This window comes from Taudactylus pleione, unplaced genomic scaffold (genome assembly GCF_031769625.1).
Source record: "Taudactylus pleione unplaced genomic scaffold, aTauple2 ptg000422l, whole genome shotgun sequence".
NCBI lineage: Eukaryota > Metazoa > Chordata > Amphibia > Anura > Myobatrachidae > Taudactylus > Taudactylus pleione.
This window is the reverse complement of record NW_028284824.1, coordinates 1,245,717-1,269,917: the sequence shown is the minus strand read 5'-3', so window position 1 is coordinate 1,269,917 and position 24,201 is coordinate 1,245,717. Positions and strand designations below refer to the sequence as shown.

The following is a 24,201-nucleotide window of genomic DNA, read 5'->3' as shown; positions in this document are numbered from 1 at the left end:
ACTTCATTTAGTATCACAGGGATACAAACAAATATGATGCTGGTATTCATCGTTACTTACCTCGCCAGCGAGGTACAGCGACATCCCCCTCGTCGAAAGCATCCTTTGCTCAGCTGCTGGCAGCCTAATGCTGCCAGCGACGGGCTTCTATGTCATGTGCATGCGCGATGGTCAGTCTCTTTCAACCAGTGGGAACCCAGCAGTGCCTGGAAAGCTTCGCTGAAGCCGGAAAGGCTGCTGCTGGGTCCCTATTGCTGGCAAAATCGTATCGCTCATGCCATCTAAAGATAGTGAGAGCGATGAAGTAACAAACAGTGGAAATCTAAGACCGCTGTTTCTTGAATACTGAAAGGATGATATAACCCCTTTAGCGAGTGTTAATGGGGTTATGCATCCTTTAAAATGGGGCCCTGTATATGAAGAGGTTACAGCTGGTTACAGTTCTGCATTTATGAGAAGTTGCGCGATGTGAAGCCCATTTAACCAGTATCGTGAATGTAGTTGCCTGGGCTTTCAGGTCCATTGTGCATGGGCGAGCAAGCCAGACAGTTTGGGAATGTGTGTCGGCAGAGGCTGACCCAGAGAAGCGGTAAGTTAACTCTTATCACGCCAGGCCAGTGCCAAAGAGAAAGTTTGTATATAAACAGACAATATAAGGGTCTAATTATTAATAAAAATGTGCAAACTAAAAATCTATATTTCCGTTTGTCACAGCCCCAGCGAAAACCCCTCTGCTATACAAGGGCTTTCTCCTCCTCACTGGTAGCTTAACACAGCCGACAATTAGTTACTGGCAGCCCATCTGTGTAGAGCTATGACCCAGGGGGTATCTTGCAAAGCCTCTTCAGCTTTGCAAGTCCCCCACAGATGGGGTATAGGGTAATGAGTGACACCTCAAGATGGCAAAGATTTTTGTTGCACGCTAATTTGCAGTAAGCCTCCATCCTCGCAGAGGTCTATGGGTACAGAGGTGAGCTTCGGAGCACTGGAGAAATCTGTGATTGTTGGTAAAAATAAAGAAAAACCCTTTCTCTGGAGAAAACTTAATAAATAGATCTCATAGACTCAACACCAATTATTACAGTTAATGTACCTAGGCAAATATGTTTTAATTAAGCCTTCACCACTTTTCATATACTTCTTGCTCTAGGATGTGTTTTAGCTACTGGATTCTATGGGACATGCAAATGTACATGAACTTGGTCCCTTTTGTTGCTAACATCACTCAATTTAATTTACAAACTCCAATTGAACTGCTAAAGCACACGATTATTTATTACATGTCAAGGTCATGTGAGCTTTAATGTACAGTAAATGGCCCGGGGCAACGTACTGACAATGGCCAAGGGCTGCCTTAATTATTAATAGCCTCCATTGCCCATAGTGTACATTAATGACAATTTGTCTGAGGTTGTGATCAAGATATGGATTTCTAATCAACATTATAGCTATTAACAAAGGCATCTGATGGGGTGAGGGGAGTACTCTTCACATGAATATCATTATACAATTATAGATTGTTCCTGGTATGTGTAACAAAAATGGCCATAAAGAAATGATTGGTAAATGTTTGTTGAAAGTGGAGGATTCAAAGATTGTGCCTATGTTTTGGTTTGGAAGCTCACACCAGCTACTTTACTAATAGTCTCTGGTATACCAGCCCTTCTGGCACATACCAGATTGGACAGGCAACCAGTCCAGGCCTGCCAAACGCTCTCCTTTTGTAGGATCTAGTATTGGTAAGCAATAAGCAATAAGCGACCACCCCAGCTGTTGTAGAACTTCACATCCCAGCATGCCCTGCCATAGTTTTGCTATTTGGTCACACTAAACTTGTTGCAGGGCATGCTGGGATGTGTAGTTAATCAGCAGCTGGAGGGTCAATTATTGCCCACCCTGATCTACAGTATAATGTAGATCAGGGGGAAAACAATTACAGTTATGTGAATTACTACTGTGATATGGCAATAGAAAAGAGTAACAGAACCCACAATTTGAGAATGGCATTTTACTGTTAGGAACGTGACAAAATGATGATAGTAGAGGTTAGTTACTTCTAACTGTAACTATTTTGACATAAGCAAGAGACACAAAGGCTATTGTAAAGGCTGAGCTTGCATTGTCTATACTGTATTGTTTGGCTGACCTGTCTGCTCCTGAATGAAAATGACAAATGCAGTTGTGCTCACTTCTCAGTCCTGTACTTCTGTGTGATTGTGGGAGTCAGCAGTTAAAAAGTGTGTTCAAGAGACAAAAGCCTGAAGGATTTGTGTGCGCTGGAGAGTCTAATGACAGGTTGGGTCTTGTTTGTCAGAGGTAAAGTTAATCATGTACAGATCACTACATTGCCTGTTCTGTGTACTCAGGGCCCGATTCAGACCTGCTCGCTAGCCTGCCGATGTTTGCAATGTGTGCATGCGTATAAGATGCAGTTTGCGTGCGCAAACTAGTCCATGCGATCGGGAAGCGGCCGCTCGCAGCGCATAGCCACCTCGCTAGACTGAGTGACAGGACGAGCCGTTTGTTGGTGGTGACGGGATGGTCCATGGAAATGAGGGTGTGGTGGTGCGAACGCAGGCGTGTCTGAGCGTCTTAACGCCATTGCAGAAGCGTGCATAATTAAGATGCAGCATCATAATACACGTCACATGGCTGGATTACACATTGAAGTACTTGCAATGCTTGCAGTAGGGTATGGTCAGCCACAAGTTCTGCGAATGGGTCCGATGGTACTCGATAATACCGATTGTTGCATACACTTCCTGGAGACGACGTGGGAAAGTGGGCGTCTTAAGACAGGCTGGTGGGTGTCTACATACACGCCGCGATCGCACGGCAAGACATAGTGGGCATGCTAATGCCTTGCCGTGCGATCACAGAATTTGCATACTTTGGCAGCTGACAGCTGTGTGCGAACGGGTCTGAATTGAGCCCTCAGAACCATACATGTTGTGTCTGTGCTTCTCTGCTCATCCACAACTTAGACGGATTTATACGATAACACGTTGTATGCTGTAACATATAAGAACTACATTTGTTTTTCCTTTATATTACAATATGATTGGTTACTATGGACAACAGCACCTTGATCTATGTTACTAAAAAGCCCCAATATAATTAATGTTTATTCCTTGTTTATAACCAAATCCATTGTCTTTCTTTTTGGTTCATCTTTGGAATCTCTTGTCACTTTGTATACTGTAGGCAGCACACTGTTTTCTTGCTGGAAACACATTTACCACATTTACAACATTATAGGGTTAATTCTATTAGACACTAGAGGGGCGAGTTGCCATTGTAATGGCACGGAAATGTTGCTAATGGCCCCGCAACTCACCCCCTCGCAGCCCCAATCTCGCCACAGACTTGTCGATTTTTGTATGCAGCCCTATGGGACTGTGAACAAAAATCTGGGAGTCCAGCGGTACCATAAGAGCGACATATATCAGCATTTACTCTCGGATGTAGGTCGCGTCTAACTGAATCGACCCCTATATGGCCAAGGAAAAGAAAATCTCCATTATATTTCTTGCAAATTAAAACAATGCTATTTTTGTCCTATGCAAAATGTTTCTTTGTTCCTGTGTGATTAGTTTATTTTAGCACCATTAGCACCAATAGTTGTTGTTTTAAAGAAAACTTTATTTGTAGAAAGTACTACAGGTTGAGTCTCCCATATCCAAATTTATAAACTGTTTTTGGCATGAGTGAGATAGTGAAACCTTTGCATTTTTGATAGTTCAATATCCACAAACTTTGTTTAAAGTACAAAATTATTAAAAACATTGTATAAAATTACCTTCAGGCTTTGTGTATAAGGTGTATATGAAACATAAATGAATGTCATATATGTGCACAAACTTTGTTTGAGCCTCAAAATTATTAAACATATTGTATAAAATTACCTTCAGGCTTTGTGTATAAGGTGACATTCCGATATTCAAAATACCCCTGGTCCCAAGCATTTTGGATATGGGAGACTCAACCTGTACTGTAAAAACAAGTGATCAGTTAATAACTGAATTCCCCCTCCTCAAATCTATTGAATTGGACTACACTCATCTCATTCCAAACTTGCAAATGGGGTTACCCAGCAATGAAAAGTGAGAGGTATAAGTAAGCACTAACTAAGGGGCCTATTCATCAACACTAAAATAAAGTTTTTAAGGACATTTTTTTAATTACCGTTATTTTAGTATTCATGAAGAGACTTAACACAAGAGATATCACTAATATCTCCTGGTTAAGTCCCCCTGCGTTAATTTCCACACTCCCCAGTATAGGGATATGGAAATTAGGCTATTCATCAAATTCCGAAAAATATGAGATATGGTAAGAACTTACCCTTGTTATCTCTATTTCTACGAAGTCCATAGGGTTCCACAGGATACCTTGGGGTATAGGTGTGACGTCAGTCGCAGGGCACCAAAGAGTTAAGCTTTCAGCCTCCCAGGATGCACTAGGTCCCCCTCCTATACCCCGCCCCCGGGCCAAGGCACCTCAGTTAGTTACCAAGCCATAGGCCGGAGGAGGAGAAGGAAGAGAGAGAACAAAGATCTGGACACATACAAGAATCACATTCTCACCAGAGGGAGACGGAAAACCGGTGACCAGAGCAAAGCCCATCTGCAGCACAGGTGCGACAGGGCGGGAGTCCTGTGGAACCCTATGGACTTCGTAGAAATAGAGATAACAAGGGTAAGTTCTTACCATATCTCATATTTTCTACTTCAGGGTCCATAGGGTATCCACAGGATACCTTGGGGATGTCCCAAAGCAGTATCCTTTAAGGGTGGGGACGCTCCTGTGCAGAAAGGAGAATCCGCCGCCCGAAGGAAGCATCCTGAGAGGCGAAGGTGTCAAACCTGTAATACCTCACGAAGGTATGGACAGAAGACCACGTAGCAGCCTTGCAGATCTGAACTGCCGAGGCACCACGTCGAGCTGCCCACGAAGGACCCACAGACCTAGTGGAATGAGCCTTCAGAGAAGGAGGGACCGGTAGGCCTTCATGAAGATAAGCTTCAGAAATAGCCATACGGATCCAGGCTGCCAAAGTTTGCTTTGAAGCAGGCCAACCCTTTTTACAGAAGCCATAGAGGACAACAAAGCGTCCGACTTCCTAAACAAAGAAGTGCGGTCCACATAAGTCCTTAAGGCCCGCACAACATCCAAAGAGGCCTCACCCACGGACAGACCCGGTGAGTTAAAGGCCGGAACAACTATTTCCTCGTTAACCTGAAACTGGGAAACAACTTTGGAAAGAAACTCGGGCCGAGTGCGGAGCAATGCCCTGTTCCCATGAAAAACCAAGAAAGGGGGTCTACAAGAAAGAGCCCCTAACTCAGAAACACGTCTGGCTGAAGCAACGGCCAGAAGGAAAACAGTCTTAGCTGTTAGCCATTTAATATCCACTGAGCCCAGTGGTTCAAACGGCGGTCCTTGGAGAGCCCTCAGGACCACAGCCAAATCCCAAGGCGCCACAGGTGGAACAAAGGGCGGCTGAATACGGAGAACACCTTGCATAAAGGTGCGCACATCCGGGATTGTAGCAATCCTACGGTGAAACCAGACAGATAGGGCCGAAACCTGTACCTTCAAAGAAGCAAGGCGAAGCCCATGATCTAGTCCCGCTAGCAGGAAGGCGAGAATCCGAGACAGACGAAACTCCCGCGGTGCATAACCTCTCGGTCGACACCACTGGAAGAACGTATGCCACACGCGATGGTATATCCTCGCGGAAGACGGTTTCCGAGCTCGTAACATGGTACGCACCACAGAGCTGGCAAACCCCCAGGACCTCAGCATGGCCGTCTCAACAGCCACGCCGCCAAAGACAGCCGAGTCAGGTCCGGGTGAAGACAAGGACCCTGAGACCGAAGGTCCGGTCGTAGCGGCAACCGCAGAGGACTGTCCACGGACAGACCCTGAAGGTCTGAGAACCAGTGCCGTCTGGGCCACGCGGGAGCTATCAACAGGAGCGTCCCTCCTTCCTGTTTGAATTTCCGGATTACCCGTGGAAGAAGGGAGACCGGAGGGAACAGGTATGCGAACCTGAACGTCCACCGGACGGACAGAGCATCCACCAGAGACGCCCCTTCGTCTCTTGTGCGAGACCCGTACACCGGCAACTTGTTGTTGTGCCGGGACGCCATGAGGTCGATTTCTGGAAGACCCCACCTGTCCGCCAGTAGTTGAAAAACGTCCGGGTGCAGGGACCATTCCCCTGGATGAACGTCCTGGCGACTTAGAAAGTCCGCCTCCCAATTTAGCACTCCCGGGATGAAGACCGCTGATATGGCCGGAAGATTGCGCTCCGCCCAAACCAGGATCCGAGAGACCTCTACGAGAGCCGCCCGACTGCGAGTTCCTCCTTGCCTGTTTATGTAGGCCACGGTGGTAGCATTGTCCGACTGGACCTGCACCGGGTGACCCTGGAGAAACTGCTGTGCCTGCAGGAGAGCATTGAAGACCGCACGGAGTTCCAAGATATTTATTGGAAGCTCCGCTTCTGTCGGTGTCCACCTGCCCTGAAACAAGTGTGGACCCGAAAATGCTCCCCAGCCCCGAAGACTGGCGTCCGTTGTCAACAGGACCCAATTTGGAACCCAGAACGGACGTCCCTTGTTGAGGTGGGTCATCTTTAACCACCACGCAAGGGACAGGCGAACCTCCGGGGTGAGCACAATCGTCTGGAACTTCAGAGACTGAGGCAGCCCGTTCCACTTGGACAGGATCAGGTGCTGCAGAGGTCTAGAGTGAAACTGGGCGTATTCCACCATGTCGAACACCGACACCATGGAGCCCAGTAAGCTCATCGCCGAGTGTAAGGACACCCGGCGGCTGTGCAGACAACTGCGCACCCTTGACTGTAAAGCAGAGATCTTGTCCTCCGTCACGAAGATCCTTTGCTGTCCCGATTCCAATAAGGCTCCAAGATGCAGAATCCTCCGAGACGGGATTAGAGTGGACTTCTGCCAGTTAATTAGCCAGCCGTGCCGTTGCAGCAGTGCAATGGTCAGGTCCAAGTGGTGTAACAGGAGCTCTGGAGATCCTGCCACCAATAACAGGTCGTCCAAGTACGGCAACATGCGGACTCCTTGCAGCCGCAGAGAAGCCGCCATGACCGCCATAGCGTCCTGTATGTCCAATGACACCATGTAGTCCCAAGGTTCCAGCGCCAGAATGATGGACCGTAGGGTCTCTATCCGAAACTTCGGGACCCGCAAAGACTTGTTGAGTGCTTTGAGGTTGAGAATCGGACGATATGACCCATTGGGTTTCTGTACCAAAAATAGATTTGAATAGAAACCCTGGCCCCTCTGGGAGAATGGAACAGGCACTATAACTCCAGCCTGGAGCATAGTGTGCAATACCTTCCGCAGCTCCGTAGCCTTGTTCCGGTCTGATGGTAGACCCGTGGTGAAGAATCGAGCCGGGGGTCTGTGCCGGAAGGAGAGGGCGTACCCGTGAGAGACCACCTCCAGAACCCAAGTGTCTGTCGTAGTGAACGACCAACACCGGGAGAACTGCAGCAGGCGGCCTCCCACCCTGGGATCCCCCAAGGGGAGACCCGGACCGTCAGGCCGCAGGCTTGTCATCTGGCTTTGTTGGCCGGACGTCTGGTACTCCATGCCTGTTTCCGGGGCTTGACCGATTTCTTAGGGCCAGCCTGTCGAGGAAACGACTGTGGTTTGGGCCTGCCCTGGGCCCTAGATGACCGAAAGGACGATGGTCCAGAACCAGAAGGAGCAGCGGCCGACGGGAGACAAGCAGATTTGGCTGCCGCCAGCGTGGCCACAATCTTATCCAGATCCGGACCGAAGAGAACTTCTCCGGTAAACGGCAACGCTTCCAGACCTTTCTTGGATCTGCGTCCGCCTTCCAGGATCGCAGCCACAAGGTGCGACGAGCAGCTACCGCTGCTGAAGAAATTCTAGACACCAGAGTACTAATGTCTAGAGCCGCCTCGTTGATGTAGGTGGCCGAATCACGGAGATTGCCAATCAACTCCGCTTGTTCGGCCGGACAGTCGGATTCAAAAGAAGCCTCTAATGAATCCGCCCAGCGCTCCATCGCTCTGGCAACCCAGCAAATGGCCATAGCCGGCCGTGCTGCCCCCCCTGCAAGGGAATAAGCGGACTTCAGGCAGATTTCTACCTTGCGGTCCGTAGCATCCTTAAGGGAGGACATGGATGGCATCGGCAATGTGGCACTACGGACAAGACGGGTCACGTGAGAATCCACCTGTGGAGGGGATTCACACTTAGCAAAATAATTATCCGCGAACGGATAAGCCACCGCCAGGCGTCTCTGCGGCTGGTATCTTTTGCCAGGTTGTTTCCACGCCTCCTCTAAATGGTCCACCAACTGACCCGAAAGAGGAAAGACTGTGGCATCGCCCTTCACATCTTTGAAAAAGGCATACTTAGATTTAGCCGCTGGGGGAACTTCGTCCTCAATCACCAAGGCTGTGCGGACCGCCCGAATAAGTCCAGGAATATATACTTTGGACTTAGCATCAGCGTCCTTAGTATGGAAAGGTTCCTGATCGTAAGGATCCAGAATCTCCCCATCATCAGACGTCCCTTCGTCATCCTCATAAGGAGCGGACAGAGACGCCACCGGCCTTTTATGAGGCCGCATCACAGACTCCCCTTGCAACACATCCGACAAGTGCTGTAAAGAACTCGTCAGGGAGTTAACCCACGCTGGCTCCTGAGAACCCGGGAGCGGGGAAATAGGGAGACTGTGTGGTACCACCAATTGTCGTGGGAACCCCTGCCTGGGTGACGACACCACAGACTGCTGGGACAAACCCATCGGAGTAAACGCGGGCTGCGGAGCTAACTGGCCCACTAAAGCTGTTAACGCCTGAGCGAAACAAGCCCAGGGCGGCTCCTGTACCGGTGCTGTAACCGTAATAGGCCGCGCCATGGACAACACTGCCGGCAAAGGCCCTCCGCGCTACCCTCCCCCTCCGCTAACGGTACTCTGCACGTGGTACACTGTAGCCGGAGGGGAAAATCACTTTCAGACATGATGGCACCACGTATGTGACCTCTCTCACCAATTAAGTATTAAATAGGCGAGAGACCACCCTGCAGCACCGCACCGCAAGGGCTTTAGCAGAAAGAACAGGGACAGTAATAAAGCTGACAGTTTAGAGAAGAATAGTTACAGGCAGCGCTAGCACAGTCACATACAATGCAGAGAAATAACAATTCCTGCACTAACAGCGCTGATCACTCAACTACACAGACACAGGGCCTGGTAGGACACAGCGCTGCATACACAGACCTGAGCCACAGCGGAGGAGAGGTATGCGGGGGGACCCAGACCACGATGCTTCCTTCCAGACTTCCAGCAGCGTTCACCATGCGTTGCAGAGAAGATGGCCGCCGAGGAGCAGAGAGAAGCTGGCCTGGGGGAGGAGCGCTGACACAGGACCAGTCAGCACAGTGCAGAGAGGGCTGTGTGCAGCGGGGGAGGCGCCGGCTGTGAGACAGGGAAGGCGCGCTCCCCTGGCATGCATTTAACCCCTGGGACGCCGCAGCGCTACCGCTCTGCTGCGGTCCGCTGTCCCAGGGGGTAGTGGAAGCGCAGGTTGGTCGCCTGGCTCCACGCTGCAGCCAGTCCCCAGGGAGCCCCCTGCCTGGGGACTTAGGACCATGTGATCAGCGGGGACCCACCGCGGGACCCCGCTGCTTACCTCTGTCCCCCTTGAATCCGACCATGGTCCGGAGCATCTGGGGTCACCGCTAGCTGTGACCCCAGACGCCCACCAGCATCCCCGGATCAGTACCGGCGTTCTGGTACCGGCGGGGTGTAGGGAAGACAGCATGGACGTCAGGACTGACTGTCCATGCTGTTCATCCAGATATGCAGCCACAGCTGCATGAAGAAAAAGCTTCAGGGGCTCTTCTAGCCCCCACTCCAACAGGTGCACCCGACTCCGGCCGGGCACCAAACTAAACTGAGGTGCCTTGGCCCGGGGGCGGGGTATAGGAGGGGGACCTAGTGCATCCTGGGAGGCTGAAAGCTTAACTCTTTGGTGCCCTGCGACTGACGTCACACCTATACCCCAAGGTATCCTGTGGATACCCTATGGACCCTGAAGTAGAAATTATGTATTTTTGGAATTTGAGTTACTATCCGCCACTGTGAGGTGGCGAATAGCAGGTGACACTTACCTGTGTCAGCGTGGACAGGTCCCCCGGTGTCTCCCTATGCAGCTCTGGTCTGTCCTCTGGCTCCGGTAGCTGGTTTGACAAGTGTTCTCCCAGCAGAACACAATAAAGTTTAGAAAAAAAACCCAACTTTATTTTATTTTTTCTAAACTACTGTCGTCAGCTGCAGTGCCAGATTAAGGTCCACATGGGCCTGGAGCTGAAATTTATGAATGGCCTATTGTGTGGCGCTGCAGGGGAGTGTGATAACTTTTGTGGCAGTGTGACCAGTGATGTGGTCTACACAGGGGGCATGGCTATGTCCATGGGGGCAAAACTTGCGCCTACCTTTAACAAATTTATAGTGGAGCTATAACAAAAAAGTTTTGTTTCTTTTGTGAAAGTGCAAACACAGCTGCCATCCGCGGCCTGCGGCACCTCTGGAGGTTATGATTGATCATAATCACCCCTCATAGATGCAGCAGCTCCCTATATGCATACACACAGAGACATATATATATATATATATATATATACATATATACACACACACACTGTATATAAACACTAATATATATATCAATGGGTTGAGTATGGGTTTCCAGCGCCGGCATCCCGCCAGGGTTAGGATAACAACACTTGCTGGTCAGTATCCTGACCCTCCCCCCTAGTGCCTAATCCTATAGTGCCTAATCCTAACCTCTCCTCTCTGCACCCGTAAACCTAACCCTCTCTACTTAGTGTCCAACCCTCCCCCTAATGCTTAACCCTAAGCCCGGTACTTAGTCAGAATGCCGGCGGTCAGGATGCCGGGACCAGGATTCTGACAGGTATCAGGATTCCAGCGCTGGCATTGTAAGCACCGGAATCCCGACTGTCGGTATAATGACCGCATCCAATACCAGTGAAGGCGACACTCTGACTGCAATTGTGGATCACACAAGACCCCCAAGATGCTTTCAATGTTTCAGAATTCTTTACTTAGGTTCTTTAATCATGAAAGAACCTAAAGCCAGGTACACACTAGGTCGATGTTGGACTGACCCGCGACCTGCTGATTTTTAAGTGTATACACACTTGCCAATCATCTGCCCGATGACCCGGCCTTGACAGCTGCACAGCAGATCGGATATGTCTGTGAACCATGTCGTTCACAGACATATCCGCTGTACAAACACGGTGATGCACTATGGATATATCGCCTGTTCAGTGAAATGGGGGATATATCTATCAGTGTGTACCCAGCTTAAGTAAAGAGTTATTGTATTTTGAAAGCAATTGGATGTCCTGTGTGGTCCATAATCACCATCAGGGTCGCATTTATTGGCATAATTATGTGGATGCCAACCTATTGCAGAAGTTGGCAATTAAGGAGGACACTGGCGCAAATTCTATTTACGAGCATGCAGGGGCGTTTTAAGAGAGGAGGGGGCCCGTGTGCACTCCTCGTGCGGGGCCCCCTCCTCTCTCCCTGGTGGCTGGCCGCCGACTGACGCGGCTGGCTAGCCACTGGAGCATTAGTCGACTCCGGGCACTAGAGTGTGCCCGGAGTCTACTACAAATGCGCAGAACGCCGGAAAATGGGCGGGGCAGCCATTTTTCCGGTGTTCTGAGCAGCAGTGACCCCCGACAGGTAAGTTTAAAAAAAATATGGGTGCAGTGTGTGCGGTGCGGGGCCCCCCTGGACCCGGGGGCCCCACACCGCACACACTGCACTCATTATAGATACACCGCTGCGAGTATGGGAGTGCCAGGTTCAACAACTGATCTATATATATATATATACCCACACATATACGAAAACATATACATATATATATTTACATACTTGTGCACACATATACAAAAACATATACATATATATATACACACACACACATTTTATATATATATATATATATATATATATATATACACATACACACACACACATTTGTGTATATATACACATATATACATACACACACATACACACACTTAATAGATGCCAGACATTACACTGACCTGTGGGAAGGAACGCTGGTTAAGCATGCTGGCTTCTTCTCACAGCAGCTCAGCCTCTGCACTCTGCTCAAAAGGCTAACCTTATAGTTTAATTTCATTGCGCAGGGAGGAGGGGAGTAGTGGCCCCTTGGGTGAAACGGCTGGGCTTCAGATGACCCAGGGAACCGGAGCCAATTTCATGTGGCCAGGGAAGCTAGTACCAGGGAAGCTAGTACGACCGGGGGGCGGAGCTTCGGGCGGCATGGGGGCGGAGCTTCGGGCGGCATGGGGGCGGAGCCTCAGACTGCAGGGCCAGGGAGAGAAATTGGACAGTCAGTGACGGAGCTTCGGACTGCCGATGCGCGGAGGGGGGTGAATGGACCAGACTTCGAATCCTCCATCACTGCAATGTAGGATTCAAAGTAGTGCAGACAGTGTTCACAGGGATTTTTTTTTCCTGTCTGCACTGCGTTGGGCCTATTTGAATGGTTGGCCTGGAGCTGGAGCTCCACCCGGCCCATTAGTAATCCGGCCCTGGTCAGCTGGGAGAACACGTGTCAGAGCAGTCACCGGAGCCGAGGGCGCTGCAGCGGGCAGGTAAATGCGGGGACGGGGGGGAAGTTTTTGGAGTGGGGAGGGGGGAGAGACACACAAAATTACCGCAGCTGTAGGTAGTGCTGCGCATGCGCTGGTTTTACGAATGTAACAGCTCATGCGCAGCACGGATTCCAGCTGCGGTAAGTTAGAGTAGAGAGAGATAACTATTTCCTGAAAAGCTGTCATCGCAAAAATGACAGCTTTTCGGAATAGATAGTTATGGGGAGGAGGAATGATGGATTCCTCCGGTAATTAGGTAGAACTCCATGCGAGTTCTAAACCTAATTACCTCCAGAGAAAGTTTAGGTATGATGAATAGGCCCCTAAGTGAGCACTTTTTAATAAATTGAGAAATGTTTACAAAACAAAGACAATTTAAAGAGAGAACTACAATATGTAATTTTCACCAGGCAAACACATAGTGCCAAGGGAATAAGAGACATTAGGATGTTATTATCGCCCTATATTCATATAGCACCAACATAATTTAGCATATTGTACAGCACTATACAATCAGATACTTTTATTCAAGCTCATTTGTCCCATCCCCTATGGAACTTGCATTTCCAAAGATACTGAACCCAGATACAAGCCCATCCCCCTACCAAAATGTCATGTGACCATGGGAGGAAACTCAAACAAACCCTCACAAACATGAGAGAACATACAAACTCAATACAGATAGCACCCTGGGTTGGCTATAAACCCAAGCTCCTAGAAGTGGGAAAAATGCTATCTATCGATCAGAGCTATCTCCTGCTTTGTGAGCAACATTGCTCGCAGCAGTTGTCCCTATAGCGTTCTATGGGGATGGTCATTTAACTTGCCAGAAGTAGCGAACGCCATGTTCCCTATGGAGGAAGTCTGGCGGAGAGGGATCTTGTGATCAATCTTGTAGGCTGGAGTGACCGCGATGCCCATTGCTACTTTTCTGCCCCACGCATGTCATAAGCTATCATTTTATTTGTTACTGGTCACTGGGATAGACTCTTATCCAAGTCTCTGTCCCGGCGACTTCACTTTGGTAAATACCCCCCCAATGAATAGTTTAGGCAGTAATAAGGAATGTTACTTTTCAGAGTATATTTGTATTTTTAACAAATATGCCCCTAGTAGTGTAAGTAATGATGATACTGCCATAAAATATTATGTAAATTGGAACAAGTGACATCAATACACTCTAATTATAAGTTGTATAATAAAATGTCACATGAATAATTCTGAGAGTGAATGCATAAATGTCAGTGAAGATAAAACACGCAGTTTTCATTCAAACTGAAGCTGGAGTATTATAAGAAATAATATACTACTTACTGTAAAATCTAAAATATACTAGAAGTCACCTTGTGGTCTGTAGATAGCACACTTTAATATGGTCACGGAAATCCCTGGTGGCTTCTAATATTATTTTATGTTACAATAGGGAGTACGTTATTCCCATTATATAGGCTAAATGGCAAACAACACTTACTGTACATCAAGCACTTGTCCTCACAAGCCTTGCATTCACTTTCCTAGAAAAATACAGCTGTATTATGGGAACGTCAAGGCCTGAAATGCATTTTTAAAGACGTCTTTTGTTGTGCAATAATGCACTCGTGAAAAAAAGATAGGTTGGAAATTATGAAACTGTAATTTAGGGTGAAAGTGTAAGCATGTAAGACAAACCTTTTCAGCAATGTCACTCTGCTAATCTATTTCTTAGTACACATCGGATCAGAGTGGGGATCAGTGTGCGGTTTGGGGAGTGGTTATGCAGATGAGTCAGATTAGGTAGGGAGAAGTCAAGGGCGCAGGGCAAGTTTGGATGAGATGAATGTAGTCCAAAGTTATTAACTGATCACTTGTTCTTACAGTACAGGTTGAGTCTCCCATATCTAAAATGTTTGGGACCAGGGGTATTTTGGATATTGGAATATTCCGTATTTTGGAATATTTGCATACCATAATAAGATATGGGACCTAAATCTAAACACAAAATGCATTTATGTTTCATATACACCTTATACACGCACAGCCTGAAGGTAATTTTATACAACATTTTCAATAATTTTGTTGCTCAAAAAAAAGTTTGTGTACATACATGACATTCATTTATGTTTCATAATCACATACACCTTATACACAAAGCCTGAAGGCAATTTTATACAATATTTTTTATAATTTTGTACAGGTTGAGTCTCCCATATCCAAAATGCTTGGGACCAGGGGTATTTTGGATATCGGAATATTCAGTATTTTGGAATATTTGCATACTATAATGAAATATCTTGAGTATAGGACCCAAAACTAAACACACAGAATGCATTTATGTTCTATAAACACCTTATACACACAACCTGCAGGTCATTTTATACAATATTTTTAATAATTTTGAGCATCAAAAAGAGTTTGTGTACATACATGACATTCATTTATGTTTCATATACACCTTATGCACACAGCCTGAAGGTTATTGTATACTGTATTTTAATGATTGTGTGCTTAAAAAAAAGTTTGTGTACTACATTGAACCATCAGAAAGCAAAGGTTTCACATTCTCAGTCATACTAAATATATTCCGTAATTCGGAATATTCCGTATTTCGGAATATTTGGATATGGGAGACTCAACCTATACTTTATATAAAGTTTGTATACATTGAACCATCAAAAAGCAAAGGTTTCACTATCCCAGTCATGCCAAAAATACTTTATAATATTTGGATATGGGAGACTCAACCTGTAGTACTTTCTACAAATAAAGTTTTCTTTAAAACAACTATTGCTTCTAATGGTGCTAAGATAAACTAATCACACAGGTACAAAGAAACATTTTGCATAGGACAAAAATAGCATTGTTTTAATTTGCAAGAACTATAATGGAGATTTTCCTTTCCTTGGCCATATAGGGGTCGATTCAGTTAGACGCGACTTACATCCGAGAGTAAATGCTGATATATGTCGCTCTTATGGTACCGCTGGACTCCCAGATTTTTGTTCACAGTCCCATAGGGCTGCATACAAAAATCGACAAGTCTGTGGCGAGATTGGGGCTGCGAGGGGGTGAGTTGCGGGGCCATTAGCAACATTTCCGTGCCATTACAATGGCAACTCGCCCCTCTAGTGTCTAACTGAATTAACCCTATAATGTTGTAAATGTGGTAAATGCTTTTCCAGAAAGAAAACAGTGTGCTGCCTACAGTATACACAGTAAAGGCAGCCATTTTGTGGTTGATATAGGGAAACTATGAAATCCCCAAGGGCTCATCCACATAAACACAGGAGAAGTTTCTAAAGTTGCGTGCTAATCAGAACTCTATACAAGTCATCGTAGCCACGTCCCTCTCTACTTTATTATGAAGCATTGTGGCCACGTCCCCACATTATGTTACTATGAAGCATCGTGGCCACGCCCCCACTTTACTCTACTATGGAGCATCATGGCCTTGCTCCCCACTGTACTTTACTATGAATCATCGTGGTTATGCCCCTCACTTTACTATGAAGCATCGTGCTACGCCCCTCATTTTACTAAGAAGCATTGTGGCCATACTCCCCACTTTATTTTACTATGAAGCATCGTGGCCACGCTCCCCACTTTACTTTACTATGAAGCATCGTGGCCATGCTTCCCACTTTAATTTACTATGAAGCATCGTGGCCATGCTCTCCACTTTATTTTACTATGAAGCATCGTGGCCATGCTCCCCACTTTATTTTACTATAAAGCATTTTGTGGCCACTCTCCCCACTTTACTATGAAGCACTGTGGTCACAGCCCCACTTTTCTATGAAGCATCATGGTCACGCCCCCACATTATGTTACTATGAAGCATCGTATCTATGCCCCACTTTACTTTACTATGAAGCATCGTGGCTACGCCCCTCACTTTACTATGAAGCATCGTGGTCATGCTCTCCACTTTACTTTACTATGAAGCATCGTGGTCATGCTCTCCACTTTACTTTACTATGAAGCATCGTGGTCATGCTCTCCACTTTACTTTACTATGAAGCATCATGGTCATGCTCTCCACTTTACTTTACTATGAAGCATCGTGGTCATGCTCTCCACTTTACTTTACTATGAAGCATCGTGGTCATGCTCTCCACTTTACTTTACTATGAAGCATCATGGTCATGCCCCCCACTTTACTTTACGATGAATCATCGTGGTTATGCCCCTCAGTTTACTATGAAGCATCATGGCTATGCCCCTCATTTTACTATGAAGCTTCATGGTTACGCCCCCCACTTTACTTTACGATGAATCATCGTGGTTATGCCCCTCACTTTACTATGAAGCATTGTGACCATGCTCTCCACTTTACTTTAATATGAAGCATTGTGACCATGCTCTCCACTTTACTTTACTATGAAGCATCGTGGCCATGCTCTCCACTTTACTTTACTATGAAGTATCGTGGCTATGCCCCTCACTTTACTATGAAGCATCATGGCTACGTCCCTCACTTTACTATGAAGCATCGTGGCTACACCCCTCACTTTACTATGAAGCATCGTGGCTACACCCCTCACTTTACTATGAAGCATCGTGGCTACGCCCCTCACTTTACTATGAAGCATCGTGGCTATGCCCCATCTCTCACATTGCTTCCATCTAGGAGAGTATAGTCAAATATGGTCTTGGGGGGTCATTCAGACCCGCTCGCGAGCGAAGGTCGCTCGCTAGCGGGTCGATGTTGGGCGCATGCGCGAGACCCGGAGAACGACGAGGAATACGTCGGTGGTAACCCACAGCTATGCGAGCGTCCAAAAGGCCGCTCCACATTTAAATAGGACGGCCCTGATTCAGAGCGAGCGCTCTGGTCAGAGCGTTCAGCTCTGAATCAGGCCCTTGGTCCCAAAGGCAATTCCCTGTCACGAATATATTCATATAGCTCATACCAGCTAGAAAAAGTTGGGTAACATCTGTTCTACATACTTTAAACAACCTGGAAAATAGCTTTTCTTGGAATACTAAACTGGCTAAATGAGACTGTGAATTGCAAAAAGACAAAAACAACACAAACAAAAAAATAATACAGAAGTACAACACAAACAAGTGACAGTTATTAATTGTTTTTTAGCTTTTAAATTGCCAGGTCTTTCATGCTACTTACCTGTATTTGGGTTCAATGCGAACAATCCTTGACTGTTCCCACTAGAGAATTGGTAGGAAAGTTTGCCAGCTGAAACGGAGTCAGCGTCTGTGGCATCCAGGAGAAGGATGGAAACATTGGGTGGAGAGTTTTCAGGCACCGAGGCATAAAACACAGCTTTGGAAAACTGGGGAATATTATCATTGACATCAACAACCTCAATGTAGACTTGAGCTACAGAGAACAGAGGAATGGAACCCAGGTCTGTAGCATAGATGGTCAACCAGTAACGTGACACAGATTCTCGATCTAGAGGAGCCTCTGTCCGCACTGACCCTGAAACATTAGATCATTGCTGTAATTAATGTGTCGGAATCACAATTAGATCATATATGTTGCATTATACGGCATTGTACTTATTTTTATCTAAAATTTGCAAGACAGAAGAAAGGAACTGTCCTGGACAAATATAAGGGATTTATAAAGCATTTAAGGGAGGGACACTCAATATAGATAGTAGGTGGGGATCAGTTTTCCATCCCCATTGATACACAGCCTTCCATTGTAAACATGGTTTCAGCAAAATTCTGAATGAGTTGCTTTTATCCAGAAAGCAGTAATAAGGCAAAACTTGCACAATTGTAGAAATAATTTGATGAGTCAGTATACATACAATAGTTACAAGCCCACATACAATATGTTCAAACAAATTGCAGGTGGCTTTAATTGTGCAATCCAGAAATGAAGTATCTGTTTGATAATAGGCTATTACATTTTGATCTCATGTGTTAGATATTTACATTTAATATATTATTTACATATAATATATAGCATATTTTCACAATTGCACTGTGTATTCACAATCACTATACCTCTTTCAGATTATTTCTGTACATGACTGACACTGGCTAATTTGAGAACAATAGGTTTCAATTTTGGATTAAAGCAAGCACATAATGACTGTAGGTATGTGAATAGATTCAGTACAATGACTAAATATGTGCACAGATTCACTTCTTGTGCTGCATGTAGTAAATAAACCGTATAGTTTACACTATTTAATTTTGTTTAATGGGTCTCTTCAATAATTGACTACTTGGTAATTTTGAGACTACATCAAGTTCTCAGTTCTGCAAAATGGAATTTAACATAGTTCTTCAGATACAGCTAAAGTCGTTAAAGCTAACAGCATACATGGAAATGCCAGCCTCTTGCATAAGATGAGAAGTTGTCTATAAAAATCTAGGCTACACCCATTAATATGTTTTAGTCATGTTACTATAGTAAATAGATTTGCTTTGCTCTACAGGATAATAGCTGATACACACAGGGTTGTCTTAACAGCAGTGTGGGCCCTGGGCAAATCAATGCACTGGGGCTCCTACCCACCCATTCACGGGAAAATAATGTAAATGGTCAATAAAATTAAACCCTCCTGCATGCCCATCAGACCTCCCACACATGCAGAGAGACTCTGTCTGACTGGTCTGAAGCCTGCGGATGAAGTGAAACTGGGACTGAAGTGAGTACCCGCGGCTGTAGGGGGGCGGGTTGGTGGGCCCCTATAAGCTTCAGGCCCTTGGGCAACTGCCCAACAAGCCCAATGGAAGAGATGGCCCTGGATACACAACTAAAACAATGTAAAATTGGCCACGTGTTCTCATTTGTTCATCCTGATCGTGATGCAATTAGGATGAATCAGTGGCCCATGAAAAGCTCAATCAGTGTGATTTTCTGATGGCCACACAAAGGTAGATCTTGCAAGCATACCACTCAAAACCTGATTGGTCAATATTGGCTATACACATGAAGTTTTGATTTCTCTACCGTGTTACACGTGGGCATTGAGGTTGTCAGACAGGAAACTCTGGCCTTGCAAATAACATTCAAAATAAATATAAAATGTAGCCATAGCCAACCTGTCTCTTCGTCTATGCTGAAAACGGAGAGGTCTGTACCATCCTTTATTGAATAACGTATTTCACCATCTTTTCCCTTATCGCCATCCTGAGCTGAAATAGAATGCACTAGAGTTCCAGGTGGTGAGTTTTCCAGTACTGACCAGTGAAAGGAAAAAGCCTGAAATAAAGGTGGGTGCAGATTTTCATTGACATCAAGGACTTGCACCTCCACATGGCATACAGAGGAATGTGGAAATGGCTGGCCAGCATCTGTAGCCCTGATGGTCAGATTGTAAAATGACTTCTTCTCAAAGTCAAGGTCCTTTTCCAGAATCACAGCCCCAGTTAACTTCTCCACAGAGAATATCCCTTGTTCATCGTTAATTAGAAAATATGATACTTCTCCATTAGGTCCAATATCTACATCCTGAGCATCCACAAAATGTAAAACAGTTCCTACAGGAATGTCCTCTGCAATTTTTACATTGGCAGTTACCGGATGACAGTATGGTGCATTGTCATTGACATCTTCTAATGTTATAACAACATCAGTGACAGAAAAAAGTTGTCTGTCTTTTTTGGGTTGGTCTCTTGCCTCTACTTTAAGTTTATATTTTGGCAACAGTTCTCTGTCCAACACGCTCTTAACAGTTAAGTCACCTGTGACGCTATCAATTGTGAACTTTTCTGTTGATGTGAGAAGTGAGTACCTTACCCTGCCATTATCTTCCTTGTCACTATCATCTGCCTTTATTTTTCGGACAACACTGCCGATCTTAGCGTCCTCACGTAATACCACACAATAAACTGATGATGGAAACTTGGGCTCGTTATCATTAACATCCAATACATTAATGGCTAGAATTTTCCAAGCGGACTTCTGAGGGGTCCCAAGGTCATAAACTGTAATATTAAGTATATAGGAACTTGTGGTTTCGTGGTCTAAAGGTGAAGAAACAATCAACTTTCCTGTATCCATTTCAATGTCAAAACAAGCATCATCATTTCCTGCGGATATTACATAGACTAGTTTGCCATTGAAGCCACTGTCCAGGTCTAAAGCAGACAGCTGAACTATGGAAGAGTTGACAGCAGTGTCCTCAGCCACATCAATAGATATTGGAAAGTTGTCATCAAACTGGGGAGCATAATAGTTTATCTGGTGGACATTGAAGGCTGTGTCCTCCTCATAGTCTAGATTTTCAGCCTGCAAATTAAATGAATTTTTCATGTTTTCCATTATTTTGTTTACCACCCCTGTTTCTTCACAAAGTACAGATTTGGGGGCACCTTTGTTTAATATTGTGATATTGAGTACAGTTGGGACAGCTTTATTTTCTCCATCACTAGCAGTAATAAATAATGAGTAGAAGGAAGGCAGAGAAGACGGTGAACCATAAAAGTCACCTCTAACTATAATATCTCCAGATGTGGGGTCTAACCTGAATTTCTGTAGCTCATTACCAGAAAGGATCAGGTACTGTATATTCTGAAGCTCATCCACATCAATTGCTGAGAGTTCGACCACCTTCTCCCCAATGGAGATGTCTCTTGGAATGCTTATGTTGCAATTGATTTTCTCAAAAACCGGAGCATTGTCATTCAAATTGTTAAGGGTTAGGGATACGTAAACTTCAGTTTGCCTACGGAAAGGAGTGCCAAAGTCAGATGCCCAAACTTTTAGATTATATAACCTTTGATTTAGCTCATAGTCAAGCACCCTACTGTTAGAAATTACCCCTGTAAACTGGTCAATGATAAATGGAGAAGATTTTGGACTAACCAACTTGTAGGTGATGTTGCCATTGTTTCCTTGGTCAGAATCTGTGGCGCTAACTTGTAAAATCCTTGTTCCTGTAGGGGCATTTTCATTGAATGTTCCATCATATTTGGACAGAGAGAACACTGGGTAGTGATTATTGCAGTCTGCAAGGCCAACAATAATGGAGGTAGAGACCTGCCCATCGAGTGCTGTAACTTCCAAATGGAATTGAGACTGATCTTTGATATCCAAATGTTTGCTGGTGGTAATCAGACCAGTTTTGGTGTTAAGCCTAAACTTGTCAGTTGAGGTTTTTAAATAATATTCCACAGATGGAATGGCTGGAATAATTTTAACTACTGTAACGTGGCTACCAGGTGGGGCACATTCACTAAACTGTACTTCATAGATGTCCTGTTTGAATTTTGCCAAAGCATATCTCCATGGTGGAATGAAAATTGTTTTAAGGGGTGAATAAACTGGTGGCTTGCTCTTGTCTTTAGCTTGAAGGCTTAGATTAAAACCTTGAGAGTGTTCCAGCCAGTTAATTTGTGCAGCAGAAACTACAGTAAATTCATTTTTTCCCATATAAGATCTTAGAACCTTGAAATAATTATATGGATCTCCGTCTACAATCTCCACAGAATATATGCTGCACTCTGGATCTGCTAAATCCATGGCTACAGTGGCATAAAGAAGCCTTTCCGACGAGTCAGCCGTGGCCACTGTTACTGATGAAATAACAGGAGGCTTTTTCAGAGCTGGCTCTACCAAGACCTCCAGAGAAGCTACATTCCCAAACTCATTGCCCTCTGCAATTTTTCGCATGCGGTCAACAGCTAAAATTTCAAGCTTGTGCGTAGTCCTCTGGGTTGCATTCAAATGGCCAATCAACATGACAATACCACTCATTGGATGGATACAAAAGTATGGAGACTTTGTGTTGATAGTATAGTAGAACATAGAATTCTGGCCCAAGTCAGCGTCTGTTGCACTAATTTTTCCAATGACTGTTTTAAGAGGTGCATCTTCATTGATTGTAAACTTGTAAGATGTTGTTGAGAAGAGAGGCCTTAGATCATTTATGTCCAAAATTTGAATGATCACTTTAGTCCTTATCTCATACTTCAATGTTTTCTCAGAGGCATGGATGAGTAGCTGATAATTGTCTTTGACTTCCCTATTTAAAAGTGCTGAATTGCCACTCCGTATCCGTATTCGTAAAAAACAGAAATCCCCAAGGACCATCTCCTCTGTTTTGAAAAGTCCACTTGGGTCTCCAGATACTATTTGATACTTTACTGTCCATTGAGGGTCTTTCAAGTAAACACCCATTTTCACTCGGCTCACAACATAAGTTTTAGGAGCTGAATTTTCATAAATTGTTGTCTGGTACAAATCCCGGGTAAAACCAAAAGATGAAGAGTCTTCATGGCTTGAACTTTGTTGGCAAGAAGTATACTGAAGCAGCAATATGGCAATGCCTAGGAATTCTTGGCAGGTGAAGCTGACCATTGTGTGATGGCTCCCTAAAAAGAAAAAAAAAATACATATTTAATGGAATATCATTTTAAGTCAGAACAAAATTTTATTTCAGCATTATCTATCTTAAACACATGAACAAGCATTGTAGCTGTTGCTCATCATTGATAGGAAACATTCTATACAAAAATGTAATGAAGAGACATCTGGATTACTTTGTCTTTCCCTAATATATATATATATATATATATATACAAAGTCAGAAATCCACTGCACTCGCCACTCCTAGATTTGGGGTGCAGACCTGCACTCGCCATTCCCAGGACTGGGGTGCAAGTGGCCTGTGACCACATTGCTTAAATAAATAAAAACAGAAAACCCAGCACTCACCATGTTTAAACACTCACAATGATGTATAAATAAGTAAATAAATAATGGGGATTTAGTTCATGGATTGATCAATGCATTTAAGCCCGCAGCCCACATCACGGGACCCCACTTTCTGCAGGTCCTACACTATCCGTCACACTGATGGAAACCTGTTAGCTGCTATCACATAGTTTAGACTGAAAAAATGTTACCTGGTTTAAAGCTCACCTGCCAGCTAATGGCTTTTAAAGGTAAGGCAGTCACCTGACATAGCTTCTATCACACTACCAAAAAGACAGCTGACACAGGTTAATATAAACGAGTTTGCACATAGGGTGCATGGGAAAGCTATGATCACAAAAGGTTAATAAAAATTAACCGCATAAACAAAGTCAGAAATGAATTTACTTATTTATACATCATTGTGAGTGTTTAAACATGGTGAGTGCTGGGTTTTCTGTTTTTATTTATATATATATATATATATATATATATATATATATATATATACACATACATACAGTCAGGTCCATAAATATTGGGACATTGACAGAATTTTCAGATTTTGGCCTCTATTCACCACCACAATGGTTTTAAAATGAAACAGACAAGATGTGCTTTAACTGCAGACTTTCAGATTTAATTTGAGGGTAATTACATCCAAATCGGGTGAATGGTGTAGGAATTACAACAGTTTCAATATGTGCCTCACACTTTTTAAGGGGCCAAAAGTAATGGGACTATCAACTCAAAAGCTATTTCATGGACAGGTGTGGGCTATTCCCTCGTTATTTCATTATCAATTAAGCAGGTAAAAGGTCTGGAGTTGATTCTAGGTGTGACATTTGCATTTGG

General features: G+C 44.9%; 1 protein-coding gene across 1 annotated transcript in view; it reads right to left on the bottom strand.

Moving 5' to 3' along the window:
• The window catches only part of FAT2 (FAT atypical cadherin 2), a 95,804-nt gene extending 72,794 nt beyond the window's left edge, over positions 1–23,010 (bottom strand). The window contains exons 1-2 of the mRNA XM_088447182.1: positions 19,752–23,010; positions 17,854–18,168 (exon numbers count right to left, since the gene is read on the bottom strand). Of these exons, the coding sequence (XP_088303308.1) occupies positions 17,854–18,168; positions 19,752–23,010 (3,574 nt within the window). The remainder of the gene's footprint in view (positions 1–17,853; positions 18,169–19,751) is intronic.
• Between the last annotated feature and the right edge of the window lie 1,191 nt (positions 23,011–24,201).